Source organism: Silurus aristotelis (assembly GCF_946808225.1).
Source record: "Silurus aristotelis genome assembly, chromosome: 10".
Taxonomy (NCBI): Eukaryota; Metazoa; Chordata; class Actinopteri; order Siluriformes; family Siluridae; genus Silurus; species Silurus aristotelis.
In genome coordinates, this window is record NC_139583.1 from 11,936,020 (window position 1) to 11,956,838 (window position 20,819).

The 20,819-nt window shown below is 37.1% G+C and overlaps 1 protein-coding gene across 6 annotated transcripts in view; it reads right to left on the reverse strand.

The window, feature by feature from the left end:
- Positions 1-807: 807 nt before the first annotated feature.
- The window catches only part of mgat4c (mgat4 family member C), a 138,748-nt gene continuing 118,736 nt past the window's right edge, over positions 808-20,819 (reverse strand). For all 6 annotated transcript variants that reach the window (XM_083552103.1, XM_083552107.1, XM_083552104.1 and 3 more), the window contains 3 exons: positions 7,850-7,995; positions 2,667-2,814; positions 808-2,058 (listed from right to left, as the gene is read on the reverse strand). In XM_083552103.1, the coding sequence (XP_083408229.1) occupies positions 902-2,058; positions 2,667-2,814; positions 7,850-7,995 (1,451 nt within the window). In that variant the 3' untranslated portion in view covers positions 808-901. The remainder of the gene's footprint in view (positions 2,059-2,666; positions 2,815-7,849; positions 7,996-20,819) is intronic.

A 20,819-nucleotide genomic window follows, 5' to 3' on the forward strand; every position in this document is an offset into this window, starting at 1 on the left:
GCAAAATTGTGCTGAGGCAAAAGAGGGGGCAAAAAGAATGAGTGGATGGTAAAACAGGTCCACCTCATTTGTCACTGTACTGTTCAATCACAAGCTTTCAAAGACGGGAGAATAGAAACACTGTGTTGTAGCCCATGCTTCTGAAGGAACACACCAAATTACACACTGCAATTTCAAAACACTAGACTAAAGGTGACCCTTCAGGCCTGAGGTCGATTGGACAAATGACATTCCTTTTACCATTTAGTGGGGAGACGACGTGAAGTGCAGTCGACTAAATTCATGCCACAATACATTGTATATTCAATGCCACATTGACCATATGCTTGCTGATTGAATGAGATAATGAAAGTAAATGGTTAAAAAAAATGGGACAAACAAAAATATCAAACAACAAATCTTTGTATTTATCAAGCAGCTTTATCATATGAGAATGTAAGTGGACGTCCCAAGGCTGATTGATAATGCCTCTGCAAAATGACAACACCAGCAGTCAGACTTCTGAAGAGATTACGGCATAAAAAACAAACAAACCAAAAAAACAGCATAAGCCTACAGTGTTCTTACTTGTTAATGTAAAGTCGGGGAAAAATCATTCTATCAATTCATTACATACTTTTTTTTAATACATAGAAAAAATATTTATGAAAAAAAATGAAAGGGATCTTTATTTATATATATATATATATATATATATATATATATATATATATATATATATATATATATATATATATATATATATATATATATATATATAATTATAAATAACTAAATAAATAGTAAACATAATAAATAGATAATCAACCAAAAATTTAATAAATAAATAAATATACCCAGCGAACTAAATGACTGATTGTTGTGCATTTTGTGTGATAGTAGTGATGATCCAGAGCAGTTCTCATTGATTTGGAGGTTGAGTAGTCCACAGGCTTATACTTCTGATGATCAGCCATTCCTTCTGGTTGGCTGTAACCACGATGCGAACGCACTCAATATCAAAAGCAATTTTATGGTTCACGTTGTGAACCTCAATGTTCCCATGTTTAAACTCTCCTAATGTGATGTAGGAGGAGCACTGCCTGCCCTTTTTTGTTCCCACCAGTTTCTCTCCAACTTCTAACGCTCCATGGTGCAAAATGTCATTCTGACGGTCATCTGTTCCAGTGCTAATCTTAATTTTGCTGATTTTTGTCGGCTTGTTGAACACTATGACATAAAAGTCCCCGGTGGAAGGAGACTTGCCCCAGAAGTACTCGTCCACACTGCTGTAAGCTTTAGCAGCATCATAGCTCTCAAACACGTTGATGTTTGTGTATAATGTAGCAGGGGGGTTGTCTGGGATATCAAGTGAGTCCTCCTCGAAGTCGTCATCCTTCAGTTTATTCTCAGCCCCCTTGTATGAGGAGTAGTAGCCCATGTGTTGGAAAAGTGATGGCTTGAAGCGGATCACTTCCTTCTGGGCCAACAGGCCTCGGAAATGAATCAGCAGCCAGTCACAAGGCATCTCCTGATAGAACATGAGGAGAAAGTGTGCAAGTCTGGGAAGATCTCTAGAGTGGTAGAGCTTCCCGATGTAGCCGAGTTTAGAGAATTCCAGCGTGACCCAGTACGACCCCTCTCTGGAAGTGACAACCTTTTTTAGAGCGGTGAGAAAATTTCGTGAGCATCGCACATCGTCCTCCAGCATCATATAAAAGTGGGAGAGGTTGGTGCAGAAATTGAGCAGGAAAGCATAGTCTACATTCTGCTTGGAACGGAACCGAACTCTATCCTCAGGGTCATTGTAATTTCTCTTTAGCCCGTCAAGAGATGGGTAAAATTCCTCGGGTGCATGAATAACCAGCAGGCGTCCTGCTATTATGTGATGTCCAAATTTGCGGGTGATCTCCTGAACCAAACTCTCACACCAAGCCAGGTCAAAATCCGCCAGGTGAACCACAACTACAATCTCTTTTAGCTCTTCGTAGCTTGACTGGTCAAAAATGGATTTGATGGTCTCCAAAAGGTAATTTCCTCGTTTTCTTTTTACGGATGACAATCCGATTGTGAGGTACTCTGTAAAATACAAATATTTAAAAGACAAACATGAAGACAAGATCAATGCCAATGATGTACACTAAATATGCAAAAATATTTGCAAAGCTCTTTCCAGCAAGCTGTATGCTTTATTATGCATAGACCAATATGTTTGTTAGAATTGATATATAACTTCTATACTGTAAACTTTTTTTTAAAGTTTGGAATATGACTGTGGGGATTTGTGCTCATTCAGCCTTAGAAAGGCTGGGCAATGATGTCTGGCAAAAAGGCCTGGTGAAAGTGCCTTCCAATTTTGTTCCATCCCAAAGGTGTTTAGTGGGGTTGAGATCATGGCACTGTGCATGACACTTAAAATTTTTTACACAAACAATGTCATCATAGATCTCACTTTCCTCGGGGGCACTGTCATGCTGGAACAGGTTTGGGACTGTAGTTCCAGTGAAAGGAATTCATAATGCTACAGCATACAAAGATATTCTTGACAATCGTGTGCTATAGCTATAGGGGGCAGTGTTCACATTTCTGAATGCAACTCAATCATTGTGTCTCAGATTACAGTATATTCTGCATCTAGGAGTTGCATTAAATAACAACTACATAAAAAAAATAAAATGCAAAAATACTTTTTCGAGGAAGTGGGGTCCCAGCAAGGTAGCGATATGTCACGTTGATGGTTCCAGAAAAATTGGTGATGTCTTTGAAGGTGTGAACATATCGCTCAGAATTTAAGGGGTGCATTGAGACCTCTCTCAACTGCCGTTTATCCTCCTCCTGTGGACAGATAAGTATCAATACAGATAAAAAAAAAAAACATTTTATATATATATATATATATATATATATATATATATATATATATATATATATATATATATATATATATATATATATATATATATACATACACAGTGAGGAAAATAAGTATTTGAACACCCTGCTATTTTGCAAGTTCTCCCACTTAGAAATCATGGAGGGGTCTGAAATGGTCATCGTAGGTGCATGTCCACTATAAGAGACATAATCTAAAAAAAAAATCCAGAAATCACAATATCTGATTTTTAAACTATTTATTTGTATGATACAGCTGCAAATAAGTATTTGAACACCTGTCTATCAGCTAGAATTCTGACCCTCAAAGACCTGTTAGTCTGCCTTTAAAATGTCCACTGCCACTACATTTATTATCCTAAATTAGATGCACCTGTTTAAGGTCGTTAGCTGCATAAAGACACCATTTCATCCCATACAATCAGTAAGAATCCAACTACTAACATGGCCAAGACCAAAGAGCTGTCCAAAGACACTAGAGACAAAATTGTACACCTCCACAAGGCTGGAAAGGGCTACGGGGAAATTGCCAAGCAGCTTGGTGAAAAAAGGTCCACTGTTGGAGCAATCATTAGAAAATGGAAGAAGCTAAACATGACTGTCAATCTCCCTCGGACTGGGGCTCCATGAAAGATCTCACCTTGTGGGGTCTCAATGATCCTAAGGAAGGTGAGAAATCAGCCCAGAACTACACGGGAGGAGCTGGTCAATGACCTGAAAAGAGCTGGGACCACCGTTTCCAAGGTTACTGTTGGTTATACACTAAGACGTCATGGTTTGAAATCATGCATGGCAATAAAGGTTTCCCTGCTAAAACCAGCACATGTCCAGGCACGTCTTAAGTTTGCCAATGACTATTTGGATGATCCAGAGGAGTCATGGGAGAAAGTCATGTGGTCAGATGAGACCAAAATAGAACTTTTGGGACATAATTCTACTAAATGTGTTTGGAGGAAGAAGACTAATGAGTACCATCCCAAGAACACCATCCTTACTGTGAAGCATGGGGGTGGTAGCATTATGCTTTGGGGGTGTTTTGCTGCACATGGGACAGGGCGAATGCACTGTAGTAAGGAGAGGATGACCGAGGCTATGTATTGCGAGATTTTGGGGAACAACCTCCTTCCCTCAGTTAGAGCATTGAAAATGGGTCGAGGCTGGGTCTTCCAACATGACAATGACCCAAAGCACACAGCCAGGATAACCAAGGAGTGGCTCTGTAAGAAGCATATCAAGGTTCTGGCGTGGCCTAGCCAGTCTCCAGACCTAAACCAAATAGAGAATCTTTGGAGGGAGCCCAAACTCTGTGTTTCCCAGCGACAGGCCAAAAACTTGACTGATATAGAGAAGATCTGTGTGGAGGAGTGGGCCAAAATCCCTCCTGTAGTGTGTGCAAACCTGGTGAAAAACTACAGGAAACGTTTGACCTCTGTAATTGCAAACAAAGGCTACTGTACCAAATATTAACATTGACTTTCTAAGGTGTTCAAATACTTATTTGCAGCTGTATCATACAAATAAATAGTTAAAAAATCATACATTGTGATTTCTGAATTTTTTTTTTAGATTATGTCTCTCACAGTGGACATGCACCTACGATGACAATTTCAGACCCCTCCATGATTTCTAAGTGGGAGAACTTGCAAAATAGCAGGGTGTTCAAATACTTATTTTCCTCACTGTATATATAAATAAATATTTTATAAAGCACCAGTAACCTGCTGAAGTGACATATTTCTTTATTCACACTGTACCCATCTGTCAGCACCATAATCTAATGGAGAGGGAAAAGTGAGTACACCTATTTCTAACCAGACAAAAGATGGAGGTCTTGATGGGGTTTTTCCAGACACATAATGTATCTCCAACAGCTTGAGGGCTGAGTTTGATAAATGGTTAGTTTTACTTAAACAGATGCAATGTTAGCCAAGCTCAAACATCAATTCTTCAGCAGCAGGCTAGTCCTGGTGCTGTCGCTATGTAGCAGAAGGCTTCATTATTCTGCTTACAGAGCAATGCTTGATTCTGCAGATTTCCAATAGAATTTTGCTTGTTTATTCCATGTGTTACATAAACAAATGCTTAGTTTTTACAAAATCAAACTATCAGCAAAAAAAAAAAAAAAGAAAAAAAGAAAAAAACTCCCAAAAAAACACCCCAGAGATTTCTATTCTGAGATTATGTATTATTGTACAAACTAATGTACTGTACATACATGACTGGTTGTCTAACTTTCTGATATCTTTAAAAAAAAAAGAAACATTGCATATATACCCGCTGACTATTTTATTGGGAACACCTTTCATAATTCATAATGTATAATGCTATATTGAATGATCACATAAAAAGGGATCTCAGTTTCCTTGATAATAGCATGGTTATTGGTGCCTGACAGGCAAGTTCCTGATGTGCACAGAATGCTTAAATTTTGCCTAAATCTAAGAAGTAGTTTGTAACTGACAGGAATAAATAAACAAATAGGCATTGTGTACAACTGTGGTGAGCATAAAAATATCTCATAACACACAGAAGATGAGCTACGACTGCAGAACACCACATTGGGTTTCTCTCAGGCCCACCAAAACGAACAGTTAAAAACTGTTACAAATGTTGCTTGTTTTTTTTTTTTTTCGATCTACCTGTCTGTCTGTCTGTCTGTCTGTCTGTCTGTCTGTCTGTCTGTCTGTCTGTCTGTCTGTCTGTCTGTCTGTCAATCTGTCAATCTGTCAATCTATATATATTTGAGATAATGTGCGAATGGTTTCGACATTTTCAGGGGTTGAGCTCGCTGAAAGTCTTCCTGATCTCTTGTCATCTTCCAGTGTTGCTCTTCTGCTCTTGAAGCATGCGTGCCACTCAAAACACCTTGAACGACTCATTGCAGCATCGCTGTATGCCAAACGTATGTCATGTCAAGCGCCTCTGTTGTTGATTTGCCCAGTTTCACATTTGCTATTTGTTCTGACTTGCTGTCCATGATGAAATCACAGATGTGGTAATGCATGTAGTCAGAATAGCACCACCACCAAAAGTCTCAGAACTTTCTAAAGCCACCTTGAATGTATTTATGTCTATATATGATTGCTAATTAAACTCAGAAAGCTAGTTTTGTAAAAAAAAAAAAAAAAAAAAAAAAACTAAACAAAAAAGGAACATCTGTTAAATAATTCAAAAGACAAATACACATGGTGTTGTGACCACAAAGTTTTGATCATTAACTCGCCCTTATAAATAGTAAACAGACTCTTGCATTTGTAATGCATCATGAAATTTTAATTATGATACATTTTGAGGTCCAGAATTATGCGTACAAGACATTAATTTCAATGCCACAATTTATAAGAACCTATAGAAGAACAAACAAATCTGGAAACTTTAGATGGTGCAAATAAAAAAAAAAAAAAAAAAAAGTTTCCTCCCACAGATAATATTTTGTGAAATTTTCTCCGGGCAGAATAACAGAAGTAAAACTTTTTGTGCAATGTCGAAAGTCTTGTGCATGGGCTCTGGTCTTGAAACTCTGCAAGACATTGATTATGTGCCATCCTGTCTGAGTGGATTTGGATGAATCATTACCTTAACTTCATGACAGAGGCAACCATTGATTTAATGCAGTTTCTGGAATCTGAGAGTAGTTTACAAAATAAAGAATGATTTCAAGTATTAAATATTGCTTATGTCATTATTTTTACCACAAATATATATATATATATATATATATATATATATATATATATATATATATATATATATATATATATATATATATATATATATATATATATTTTTTTTTTTTTTAGAGAAAATGCAATTATGTAAAAAAGAACTTAGATTGACCTTAGGTGAAAGATATTTACTTGCTCCAGCTGCCTGTGATTATTTTTTATTTCATGCAACCTCTAATGGCCATTTTCCCTTCAATAATTCTGGGGCTGACTGTAACAGGTCTGACCTGTCCTTTATAGAACTTCATCATTTATAAATGACAGAAGGAAAATGGCCTTTAAAAATGGCAAAACCATTCAGTAACTGTGTTACACACAGAACCCTATGCAGAAAACATGACATATGAAGTTAGTTGTGCACTGAAAAATGTACAGGCAGAATTCCTGAGTTACTGGAACCATTAGTAAAGAAAAAAAAAATTAAGAAAAATTGGTTTGGAGTCATTTGTCTTAAACTCCAAGCCATCAGCAAAATACAATTGTTCTGTCAAAATGAAAACCAGGATCAAGAACATAATGTAAGTGAAACAAGTTCAGACGTTTACATTTAGAAATTTACACATCATTGGTATGTTTCCACGCAGATGGTTGTAATTGCCAGATGTTTGCATCATGGCGGATTTTGGTGCTTGATTTAAGGCTTTTTTTTCCGTTCAAGTTTTTTTTTTATGTATTTATTTTTTCTCTGAGTAAAGAAGGACATTGTGAATAATTGTGTGTTGCAAATAAGGTTTTAATTCCGCCTCTTTTATATTTATTGATTTATATTTTTAATAAAAGTAACCACAAATACTTTTTTTGCATTCTTATCACAAAAAAATACATTCTCTGCCACTGAGTACAGCTCCACATGGACAGCCTAAAGATACAAGATTATTGTGTGTGGTAGCACTTAGAACCCATAAAGATGCCTTTGGCAGTTGATACAAACAATTTTGATATCATGGTTTAGGACTACAATTGCTGTGATAGTTTTAAGATTGCAAACGCCACAAACACTATACTGTGTCTTTGAGTCTGGATTCTCTCAAAGCTTTTTCTTCATATAATTTCAGTGAGCTTTTCCTTTGCCACCATCTCCTCTACCTTACTCAGAAGAGAACATGTACAGGGATTCATTTAATTTTATATTTATCTTACATTTTGTCTCCTGAATTAATCTATTAGCTGCTTCATGTCCATTGTTAAAAGTGCTATACAAATAAATAATTTTTGCTATTAGCATGTGTTAAGATAAATGTAAGAGTACTCACCAGCACATAGCCATCCTCCATGTAAAGGTTCATGAAAAGCAGAAAGGTAATGAGAATCACCAAAAAGGGGATGGTGGAGCGCTTACGTAGACATCTCATTTTATCCAGATTCTTCAACAAAAGCCTCATGATGGAGACACTCAGATCTACCAAAAACAGAGAGCAACAACACATCAGTTGTGAATATCATGGTGCTAATTATAAAAATTAAATTTTAAATATAGGAAAATGCCAAAAATTACATTTTCACTTAACAGCAGTAAGACACTTGGTGTTTAATGATACTAATTGGTTTCGGGTGGAAAAAGCAGGTTCTGTGTTAATCAGCAGCTTTGTATAAAGTGGATTGCCGAATGCTGTCTTGGCTATAAAAAGTCTAAGATGGTGCTGGGAATGGCAGACGCAAATGCTGTCATGAAAAGAGGCTTAGCTCATTGTTGCAGAACACTTGTACAATCATGTCTTCAGAGAATTATCCCTGGGCTCAAACTGCATATCTGTACAGAAAACAGAGTATAATCTATTTGTTTGTAAGGCAATGCACCGGGTAGAAATTTAATCTGAATTTAAAGCCACGTTCCCAGGCACTACATTCAGGAATTAACCTGAAAAAACAATGTTTGTATGCTACACTGCTGATTTCAGACAAGAAGAAAATGATAGGATTAATATTAAGACCCCCTTAGTATTAGCAAACTTGATACTAAGCATCTATTATTCATACTCATTAAAGTCTAAGCACGGGCAACGCATTTGCTAAGTATTTTCCTGAAAATCCATAAAGAGAAAAAACATTTCCTTTCATCTAGGACAGGAAGAAATGGAGGACAATAGCATGATAAACCAAGATGGGATAAAATGTCTGCTTATTTCCCTAGCAGCAGAGGGCCATTTTGTTCTCAGTAGCCTTCATTTGAAGAAGAGTGGCTGCAATCGTTATCATCTTTTTGCTGGAGAAAAAAACAACAACAAAAGCGCTCCATTATGTGGAATATGCAAACTTGGGGTGTTCTTTCCAATGCTAAATTACACTAAACATGCAAAAAAATTTGATATGAAATAAAAGTGCTGTTGAAGATTCTCATGAAAGCATCTGCATAGCCTTTTTCTAGAAATTCTGCGAACCACCAAGAACCACTAATGGAATACAGAACAGCTATATGCTAGATTCCTTGGCCAAATAGCTATCGATCTGGCTGACCACCATTCTGCTTCACCAGGGAATAGGACAGTCAATTGCTGCCTGTGCTAACAGCAGTTAACGTGTTTAGACCAAACAACAGTCCATTTCAACACCTATAGAAATATCACAAATCACCACCTTCTGATCTTTTATGGACTTTTTTTAAAAACGTGGTAGATACCTGTTGTTACTGCAACATGATATTCTAATACCCCTTTACTCTTGTTCTACTTTTAAAATCTTTATAGATAGGCGTAAATAAGGCCTTACATATTCACAGTGCGACAAGAGATCAGACATCTATCATCAAAGCAAAATGTCTGCAGGGTAGAACTGTCAAGAATGTTTTTGAAACTTTAGGGGCCTATGCCAGGCACTAATGCTTTCCTCTCAAGCCCAAAAATATTATCAAGCAATACAGATACACACTGCTTTGCATCGGGTGGTTCTTTGCTTTCATATGATGCATTCAAATTGTGTAACACACACTGAGCCATTGATTATCCCATTTATTCTGTTGTGTTTGTGGGGCAAAATGTGACTGAATGGATGAAAATAACAGTTAATTTTTATTAGCTCTTCCACAGAGACAAAGTAGGGCTATAAAAGTATCAGCATTTGAATGAATTGAGAGAGAGAGAAAAGAGAAAGAAAGAGTAGAGGAACGTAGGTATGTATGGATTTGGATGTGTTTAAGTATGTGTGAATTAGGTGCATCTTTTCTGCATCTATACTAAAAATAAAACTTTTGGTGTTATTACCTTGTGCCATTTTCCATTATATTTTTCATTTTAAAAGTATCTTGAGTCTCGGCTCATTTATTAGAATTGTCACGAATTCACAGAATTCACAGAATTTAAATAACACTCAAAAGTCATTCATTTTAAAACATAATGAAATTAGGAAATTGTTACTATAGCTATCACAAAAAAAAAAAAACTGAAACTACAGCCCCAAAAAGTGGGTGCTGTAAAAAGAGCCATTAAAAAAAAAAAAAATCTCAGCCTCTGTGTAGAAAAAGGTCACACATGCATTCCTGTGGTACGGACATTATCCACTCCACAGTCCCTCTCAACCTTTGCAGTATATCTCACAATTGAAAACTGTACAATACGGTTCCATACAAGACAAACAGTGTTTCAACTTACACTTTGCCTTGTAAGTGTGTTTTTGTGGACATTTTATAGATTTCTTTATTGGTTGCTATAAATCTGGGGGGAAGAGTTTGCAACACAATCTGGCAACCCAGTTGTTAACTGTCTTTTTGGCTGCTCCTCACCCGTGCAAGGGGATTAATTAACTAATTTGTTTCCAACATGCTCCACAACATTAAATGTAACTATAAAAGTGCTCAGTTGATAAATAAAAATTGATAATAATTTGCAAATTGTTTTGGTATGAGAGGGCTATGCCAATTTATGATGTGCTGCTTTGGGTAGTATCAGTAACTCTGCTTTTTGTCTGACTTTATCTCATCACTCCTAATTATTTGTCTATACCAGCATGTCATTCCTTACTTACATGCTATTCCTCCCTTGGAATTCCTTACTTATTTAAACAAAAAAACTTTTGATTAAAGAAACAAGCACAAAGTCACCTTTATTCTGAACGTGTACTTTAAATGTGTACTTTAGTAATCTAATTCTTTAGATTACAATGTCAAATCTTATTAGGATTTCTATAATAGAGTGCCTGATGGATGCATGGATACATTCTTGAGGTATACACCTTTGAACTCTGTTTTTCTCCTCCTTGCCTCAACTTCACTATTGTTAATAAATAGAGAAAAAAATCACTTTGCCAGACCAGTGGAGGTTTACTGTACAATTACACAATTGGATGGTTTTTAAATTTTCTAGTTCATGCTGTTTTGCATCTGAGTTGCACCGAGGTTATGTCATGATAATGCAGATTAATGGTGGGTCTGGATCCTTTCAGCTGTTTAGACTGCAGGTGGACTCAGCTTCGCCACGGGAGATCACTAGGGGAAGCTGCTTTACACTTTACTGCTGATGCGGTAAGAGAAACTGGGGCAGATATCTACACAGACCTTTCAGAATATGCAGCAGAGAACAACACAGAGTGACACACCCCTGACTAACACAGAGATCCAGCATGGAGAACTGCAATAGATCATGAGCAAGGGAGATGCATGTTTGAATGAAATGCATTTCTTTATTTTGCAAAAAAAGAAAAGAAATGATTTATTAATATATTATGCGTGTCAAGCTTTCTCACCCCCTCAAATCACCCTTATACACACTCCATCCTCATTAGATATGCCCTCTGGCTCACTGCAAAAATGTCTATTAGAAATTTATTAAGCTGTGTGGATATCACTCATCACTAAACTCAAAGGGCTGAACTCTACTACCCATGCATACAATGATTTTGAACAAACAAATCCTCTGATGTGGGCTTTTGATTTCGGTTTTCAGATAATGTAGAATTTAACACTTAATTGTTTCAGACAGAGGCCAGACTGAAAAACAAAGCCCTGTTTACATCTTCTTCTTGTCTGCCAAGGACCTCACTTCTAAAGAGATGCGTTTTGATGAGATTGCCTATTCAACGACTCATCACCTACCACAGTGGAAACAGTGCAATGGCAGATTAAGCATGTATACTACAAAAAGAGTTAACTCGTCTGGACTGTGTTCACTGAACACACAAGATCATAGAAAATTCACTTGGGTTGCTCCAATATTGGCTCATCTGCACATTCATCAGAACTCATTAACAGATGACTGAACAAATTTAGTGTTCATCTCAATTTTTCTAACATAAAAGTAGTACAGCAGCAAGCCTGTATATAGTTAAAGGAATTAAAGGAAGGCAACTCTAAAAATGTGCTTTTTTATTATTTGCATATTTAAAATAATTTTATCATTCTTTTTCTACAGTGATTTAATATAACAGTATTATTTACAAACATTTCAGCTTCATCAGTGTGTAGCATTTTCCAACTACACTAATCTTTTAAATGCTTTAAATCTCTATGTAAGATAACAGTTATGTAACAGTTTAGAACAAGTGTTTTTATCGTTACTACTGTATGAATCATAGTGCTTTTTATCCATGGTTTTATTTATGAACTGGCATGTTAGAAATTAACCACTGGTGCATCCATTAGCTGTAAAATGGCCAACCATTAGAGTCTTTCCCTTTTTCCTCAAAGCATTGTGGACCTTAACAAGACTTCCAAATTTCCAAACAACAACCACAAGCATCTGCACAAACAATTGTATGCAAATATTTAAATCTTGAGACACTGCATTATTTAGGATTGAAGGTCAGATTAATAAATACCGAGCAATAAATGACCCTTTGTCCACAAGTTTCAACTGATCCCCAAAACAATATAAAGGGAACTGATGAAAGTATGTCAAAACCTATTAAAACATTCCTCTATCACCATGACCGGCATGTCTGTCATGCCAGGAAAAAGACAAAAAAGAATTTTAAAGGAGAGTTTTTGGATTGTTTTTTATTATTTATTATTTTATTATTTTGAATCCTATTCAGATCAAACAAACATCAAAATATATGCCCATACCAATTATTAAAGTATATAGAGGGAATGAGGCTTTTAAAAATAAATTACACCATCACCATCAAACATGGGGGGTGGCAGCATCAAGTATATTAGGACAAACCTGATTCCTTCATCAGTTCTATCATAATGAATGTGCAGAAATGTAAGTAAATGTGAAACGACTTATTGTGGAATTGAAATAAAACTGTAACCAATGTAGCAAGTAAATGTATGGTAAAATTGAATGTGCAGAGAAAATTAAGCTTGAATGTATTTAGCCTGGGTTTATTTAAGCATTTTAAGTAAGGTGTACTAATAAATATTAATATCGATCCTGCCTCACCTGCTATACCATACCATCATCACCATTGGTCCTAGAGTCTTATTATAATTGACTAAAGAAATAGAAAACCCATATTTTACTGTCAGGAAAGCAATGATTTCTATACTCTGTATGGAATATATAATATATATATATATATTTTTTCATTCTAGTAATCAATGTCTCTAAGACACAATGCAACACAGAAATGGATACAAAAAAGAGACAAAAATTGTATGCATAAAAAAAAAAAAAACCTTATGTCAGGCACTTTCCCTCTACGCTGACGGATAAAACCTGTGCCAGGTGAGAGGTTCTTGTATTAATTAGGACACAAAGGCATACCCTGCCTTAATATAAAACCTGGAGAGAGTGAATGGGGGAAAGCCAGTTTGACTAGGAAAGAAACAGATTAATAAAGCTGGCAAGAGAAAGCAATTCTCCAGCATTTGATCTTGTTATCTGTTTTACATTATTTCCCCTGGGTGTGCTGCACCTCGCTGATACACAGCTCTGCACAAATAATCAATTAAGCCTGCAGCCCTTACTCTCTTTGTGTCACAGCTTCTGCCAGTTAAATAGGGTTTTCTTGCCCCACAAAGTAGCTGAAAAATAGCAATAAATACTGTTGGGTGTATAAGATAAGACTGTTTTAACATTGAAATATATATGAAAATAAGACAGAACATTCTGGAAAGAAAAGAATAATAGCAGAAATTTTATTTTCATAGTTAAATAATGTTAGATAGAAATTCCTGTCTGTTGGTCATAAAAAAAACCCAACATTTTAAAATACAATATGCAAACAGTATAAACAATAATACAATGTATGCTTTAATTATGTTTTTTAAGAAAATCTGTGCTGTGTAGTAGCTTAAAAAGATGACTAGCAAATAAAATGTAAGTGCTGGTAAAATAGGTTTTATGTTGTGTTTTTAAAAGATTGCGCTCTAGATCGATAAATAACAAATAAACAAACAATTAAATAGGTATGTACATAACTCAATATGATACAGTATCTGTATCAAACAAAGTCAAATTCTCTCATTGTCATGATGCATAGAGGATGTAAAAGTGCTGTTTTGTCTGTTAATTTTAGGCACAACCGAATGGCAATAAATGTGTGAGTAATATAATAGTCAGTGCTCATATAAGGCTGTTGACTGATCATTTTCAACTGCCTCAGGAAGTGGCTAACAATACTGTTAATTATTAATGCTTTAATTATGTTTCACTGCTTTCTACTGTTAACCCATTAACACCACGAATGTTGAAGCTCAGCTACACTTTATGCATGTGTGCTAGAGGGTGCCTGCATGTGTGTGTGTGTGTGTGTGTGTGTGTGTGTGTGTGTGTGTGTGTGTGTGTGTGTGTGTGTTTGTCAAAGGGGGATGGTTTAACGTAGGGTATTACAGAATGTTCAGTGAGTATTCAACAAATTCTTAGACTGTAATGTTAAAAAATTTTCAAATGCAATGTTCCACACTACTACAATTACACCTCAAACCTGCCACAAGTGATAATATCTCTGAACTGTTTTTTATCATTCATTTATAATGATTCAACTGTAACGTAGTTCAGTTTTTAGATCCTTTTACAGATCTTTACATTATCATATTTAACTTTCATTTACCTTTAATTATTTTAATACTTAAATCTACAGTTAATAATCAAGCCCAATCAATAATACTGTAATTAATTCATTAATGATTGTATATTTTATTTATTGTCAATACTGTAAATACTAGATACTTTTAATTATAATCCAGATATTTACCATTCTAAGATCTGTAAAGCATCTGCTGTAGTGTCGAGAAGTCTTTTTTTTTAGCTACATGCTAAATAGAACATTGTGCACACAAAAGTCCCAGTTAGACAAAAAAAAAAACATTATGGACATTTTTAAGTCAAAAAAGCTAAAGCTAAAAATGTCGAAGGAATGTGTAGGAAATACTTTCTTTTTACCACAATCCTCATTATCCTAACGTTTTACATTTTAAGGTCACCGAAATAATATAAATACAATACAGTAATATGTCAATTAGTATTGATTAACTGCATGAATAATTACATCAATAGAAGGTGTTCATAAGAACAATAAATCAAAAGAAATCCAGGAAGAAAAAAAATCAGTTTATCACAAGCTCTCTGTGTGTGTGTGTGTGTGTGTGTGTGCGTGCGTGCGTGTGCGCGCGCGCGCGTGCGTGCGTGCGTGTGTGTGTTAGTTTAAAGGTACTGACAGTGTATCTCCTGGGTTTATGAGTTTTATTCATTGTCATATTTTCAGGCACAAGAATCCTCAATAGATTCTCAGGAGAAATACGCTCAGCTCCAGCCGAGTGCCTCACATATGTAAACATTCACACATATGTAAACATTGTCAGCTCTTGCTTGCTCTCTCTCTCTCTCTCTCTCTCTCTCTCTCTCTGTGTGTGTGTGTGTGTGTATGTGTGTGTGTGTGTGTGTGTGTATGTGTGTGTGTTTGTGTGTGTCTACTGTCTAATCTAGAGAATTGTGTCAGTGCTCCTGCCCACTTTTTTACTGCCAGAGACTTGAGCAGCAGCAGCATGAACTACAAACACATTCACTTGTGCTTTATTATGTGTATTCAAAGCATGATCTCATAACCACAGGCATAGAGCACAAAGAAATCTAATTCAGGTAAAAGGTATGAATTTGATCAAGCCATAATTGGCTCCGGCACCGCAGAAAGTGACAACTCTTGAATAAAGTCAAATGTATCTAGTTTTTCCTATTATACGATTTCAATAAACCAAATATTATTATTAAAACCTAATGCCATTTATACTCACATTGAGCTTGAAAAAATCTTGTTTGATTATGTTGCTCATTTAAAGCATTGATTTGTATAAAGAAGCACAAATACAGTATCTGCCCAAAGAATAAGATATCCAAAGGCTTACGTTGAAATGTCCACAAATAGGTTTAAATATCTTTTATTTGGTTTATCGTATTAGAAATATTTTTACCTGCTAATGTTTTTTTTTGTAGCATGAACATTTTCAGTTTAAGCTTTTTGCTGTGTGTACCACAACTACAGAATCTTTCTCTTAAAGTTTTCAAAACTAGGTGGTTTGCCTTCATTTTGATGTAACAGTAAATAAGTGAATACTGAAAATCTGCTCTGTCATCTTTATATATTTTTGTTAATCTCTCCAAATTACTTCAGTGTATAGAACTTTTACCTTGATGTTCCAATACTTTTAGAGAACACTATATGTGCCACCTTTTCATAAATGCTTGTTCCAATTGCTACTGCATGGATAAAGCATTGTTGTAAGGGTATAAAAACACTGAAATTCTCTTATAAAGTAATCTTTTTGAGGAGTCACAGATGAAAACAGTCTGATGAAATCTGAATGAAATGTGTCTTCAATTTTGAAATGAACAATCAGGCTACACAAGACTGTTGTTATTACATTTAAGAAGAAATGGAAGGGAATGGCAATGCTACTGTAATAAACTTACAGTAACTGGCCTGCTTCTTTAAATGATTGCTATTTTAATGAGTGCCCTTTGACCTGATGTAACTATGTAGCACTTAGGCTTGTGATGGGGTAAAAAAAAAAAGCTATGCACTTAACACACAATTAAGAGCTGTTATTTAGGAGGCATTATCCCTTCATCTGGTTTGTATTGAGACAGTGGATTTAAGAGTATAATTATAGTGTTGCAGTGATTTGTCTCATCTTTCATTAGCCTGCACATTTTCACAAACACAAACACACACACACACACACACACACACACACACACACACACACACACACACACACACACACACACACACACACACAGACTGATCAGACATAATGTTAAAACCTTCAGCCTAATATTGTGCAGATCTTTCAAAACAGTTCTAATTTGTTGGAGCATGGGCTTCTCTAAAGGTGTGTTGTGTTACCTTCCACTAAGATATACTGTAAGCATCAGATACTTTAAGACATACAAAATGCGAACTTGATAAATGTAAAATAATTACACAATAGCTCTCTGATGTTTGTCTAACGCAGTGGTCCCTAACCCCTGGGCAATTAGTACTGGCCCGCACAGAAAGAATACATAACTTACATTATTTCCATTTTATTTATTATCTGATTCTGAGCGATGTTGTAGTTTGGAAAATTACCGGATTCTCTCCACCACATCTGTCTATGACTCACTCTTGATGCATGTCATGATGCTTGCCACTGTCACATGTCTTACCTACATCCGCTACGTTCTTAAAGGGGTGCTCCAGCCAGTAACACATAATACATTACAGCTAAATTGAAACCCCCAAGCTAGCAGAACGAACAAAAAACAACACAGTGGGTTCACGTTTATTATTTAATTAGAAAATACCAGTTTTTATGCCGGTCATATCATTTTATTTTGTTGTATTTATCCGCCACACCTTAAAGGACGGTTCGTGAAAATATGATATTAATCCAGTCTGTGGCACAAAAAAGGTTGTGGACCACTGGTCCAACGCATTCCACAGACACTCAATCGGATTGAGATCAGGGAAATGTAGAGGCCAAGTAAACACCTTACACTCTTTTTCATTTTCCTGAAATCATACTTCACCCACTTTTTCCGGTTGAAAAAGGCCACTGCCATAAGAAATACCATTGGCATGGACTTGGTTTGCAAGAAAGTTCAGATAAGTAATACATTTCAAAAGTAACATCCAACTGAATTACAGGACCCACCATTTCCCACGAGAACATTGTCCATTGTGTCTTTCCATGTTGCATTCTGGTGCCATCCCCTTCCCAGGTAAGCAACACACATGCGCTTGGCCGTCCAAATGATTAAAAGGAAATGCGATTCTTTAGAAAAGGCCGCATTTTTTCATTGCTTATTTCTGATGTGGCCTATTGTATGTGGTGGACAGGGGTTTAGAATGGCACTTTAACCAGTTTCAGTCTACCAGTCAGAGGTAAAGTTCTCTTAGGAGACTCTTTGGGATAAACAGATGCCATTTTCTTGTCAATTTAGAGAGAGAATCCAGTGATAAAATTACTTCATAGCTATAAACTCCACTCTTATTGTGTTAATGTGTTTAACAAAAAAAATGGCTATGGTATGACAAACCACTGTATGTCATGTTATATTAGAAAATGATCAACTGTAACTTGAACCCAGCCATTAGGGTTGCACAAGCCAGTGCACTCTTAGTGCCGGTCCCAAGCCCGGATAAATGGGGAGAGTTGCGTTAGGAAGGGCATCCAGCGTAAAGCATGTGCCAAATCAAATACGCGGATCACGAAAGAGAAATTCATACCGGATCAGTCGAGGCCCGGGTTACCAACGACTGCCACAGGTATCGTTAGCCAACAGGGTACCGGTGGAAATTGGGCTACTGTTGGCCGAAGGAGGAGAAGGAGAGGAGGAAGACCACTACAGAGACAGCAGGAAAATGAGAAGTGTAAAAGGGTGGAGCTTGGGGTTGGTGCTTTAATGTTGCTACTATGACTGGTAAAGGGAGAGAGTTAGCTGATATGATGGAGAGGAGATGTTGTGTGTGTTCAGGAGACCAAGTGAAAAGGGAGTAAGGCCAGGAACATTGGAGGTGGGTTTAAACTGTGCCATCATGGTGTGGATGGAAAGAGAAATGGTGTAGGGGTGATTTTGTAGGAAGAGTTTAGTCAGAGTGTAGTGGAAGTCAAGAGAGTTTCTGATAGGGTGATATACGTGAAGCTGGAAGTTGAAGGCGTGATTATAAATGTCATCAGTGCTTATGCTCCACAAGTGTGTTGTGAGATGGAGGAGTAGGAAAAATTAATGAATAGTTAAATGAAGTGGTAGATGGTGTACCTTGGAATGAATGACTGGTGATTGGGGCAGATTTAAATGGGCATGTAGGTGAAAGGAACAAAGCTGATGAGGAGGTGATGGGTAGGTATGGCTTTAAGGAGAGGAATGTGGAAGGGCAGATGGTGGTAGATTTTGCTAAAATGATGGAAATGGCAGTGGTGAACACTTATTTAAAGAAGAAGGAGGATCATAGGGTGACATATAAGAGTGGAGCAAGGTGCACACAGGTGGACTATGTTCTATGTAGGAAATGCAACCTGAAGAAGATTGGAGACTGTAAGGTGTTGGCAGGTGACAGTGTAGCTAGACAGCATCAGATGGTGGTCTGTAGGATGGTTTTGGAGGTGAAGAAGAAGAGAAGGAGAGTGAGGACTAAAAGAAGAATAAGATGGTGGAAACTGAAAAAGGAAGGACATGTATGAGGACAGTGTGACAGCAGTAAAGTGTGCAGTAGGAATGACAGACTGGTTCAAGGTGGAGGTTGGACTGCATTAAGGATCGGCACTGAGCCCTTTCCAGTTTGCAGTGGTGAAGGACAGGTTGACGAATGAGGTCAGACAGGAGTCTCCCTGGACTATGATGTTTGCGGATAATATTGTGATTTGTGGTGAGACTAGGCATCAGGCTGAGTAGAGCCTGGAGGGGTGGAGGAACTCGCTGGAGAGAAGGGGAATGAAAGTCAGTAGGAGTTAGACAGAGTACATGTGTGTGAATGAGAGGGAGGGCAGTGGAGTGGTGCGGTTGCAGGGAGAAGAGGTGGAGAAGGTGGAGGAGTTCAGGTACCTTGGGTCAACAGTGCAAAGTAATGGAGAGTGTGTTAGAGAAGTGAAGAAAAGACTGGCAGGAGTGATTTGTGATAGTAGGGTATCTGCAAGAGTGAAAGGGAAAGTTTATAGGACTGTGGTGAGACCTCCGATGTATGGTTTAGAGACAGTGGCATTGAGTAAAAGACAGGAGGTGGAGCTGGAGGTAGCAGAGCTGAAGATGTTGAGGTTTTTGTTGGGGGAGACAAGGATGGACAGGATTAGAAATTAGTTTATTAGAGGGACAGCGCATGCAGGTCGTTTTGGAGACAAGGTGAGGGAGGCGAGATTGAGATGGTTTGGACATGTGCAGAGTAGGGACATGGGGTCATGGGGTATATCGGTAGGAGAATGCTCAGGATGAAGCCACCAGGAAGGAGGAAAAGAGGAAGGCCAAGGAGGAGGTTTATGGATGTGGTGAGGGAAGACATGCAGGTAGTTGGGTTAAAAGAGGCATATGTAGAGGACAGAGGGGTATGGAGACGGATGTTCCGCTGTGGCGACCCCTAATTGGAGAAGCCGAAAAAAGAAGAAGATTTATTATGATTCAACTGTAACGTAATTTAGATCAACTGTAGAAAGATCATCAGAAGAAGATCAACTGTAACTTGATTTTTTGCCTATAACTGCAGAAGTTGAAATTAAGCACTTCTCATTCAGAGATGACTTAATATGAAGATTTTCTTTGTCTACACTTAGCCTTTTTTCCCTCTGGCACTGAGAGTGATGACAAGGAAGAACTTTTCTTTTCTTTTCCTTTTTGATGTATGAGCCACTCCATCCTGCTGCTAGAGATCTGGGCACAGTCCAGCCTGCAGCGAGACCCAGCTGCACAGGGGAAGGCTGCTTCTGCGAAACACTGCCTTGATGCTGACTACAAAGATGCTCTATATATGCTGCCTTTCTAGACCCAAGCATAAAAGAATGCAGATTGTCCAAATGAGTAGCAACAGACGCAACAACAACCCAAAAGCCTGATAAGTGAGAAGAGTCTATTAGAAGTACAATCCATATTTGCCTCACAATATTTTCTTCCCCATTTTCAACTATTAATTACCACCCACCACAAAGCCCAGAATTTCCCCATCATATGACAACTACAAACAGAGAAGATGGAGACTAACATGTGCTTCCTCTGAGACATGGGCCAGTTACCAAATCTTTCCAATCTGCTTCTTATGTTGCTTCACAGGGGAGCATAATACTCTACTGACCCTCTTCCACATACATGATCGCACACATGCCTATGATTGGCTGTTTGAAAGGAAATATAAAATCTGATTCATGAAATAGTTGTATGACAT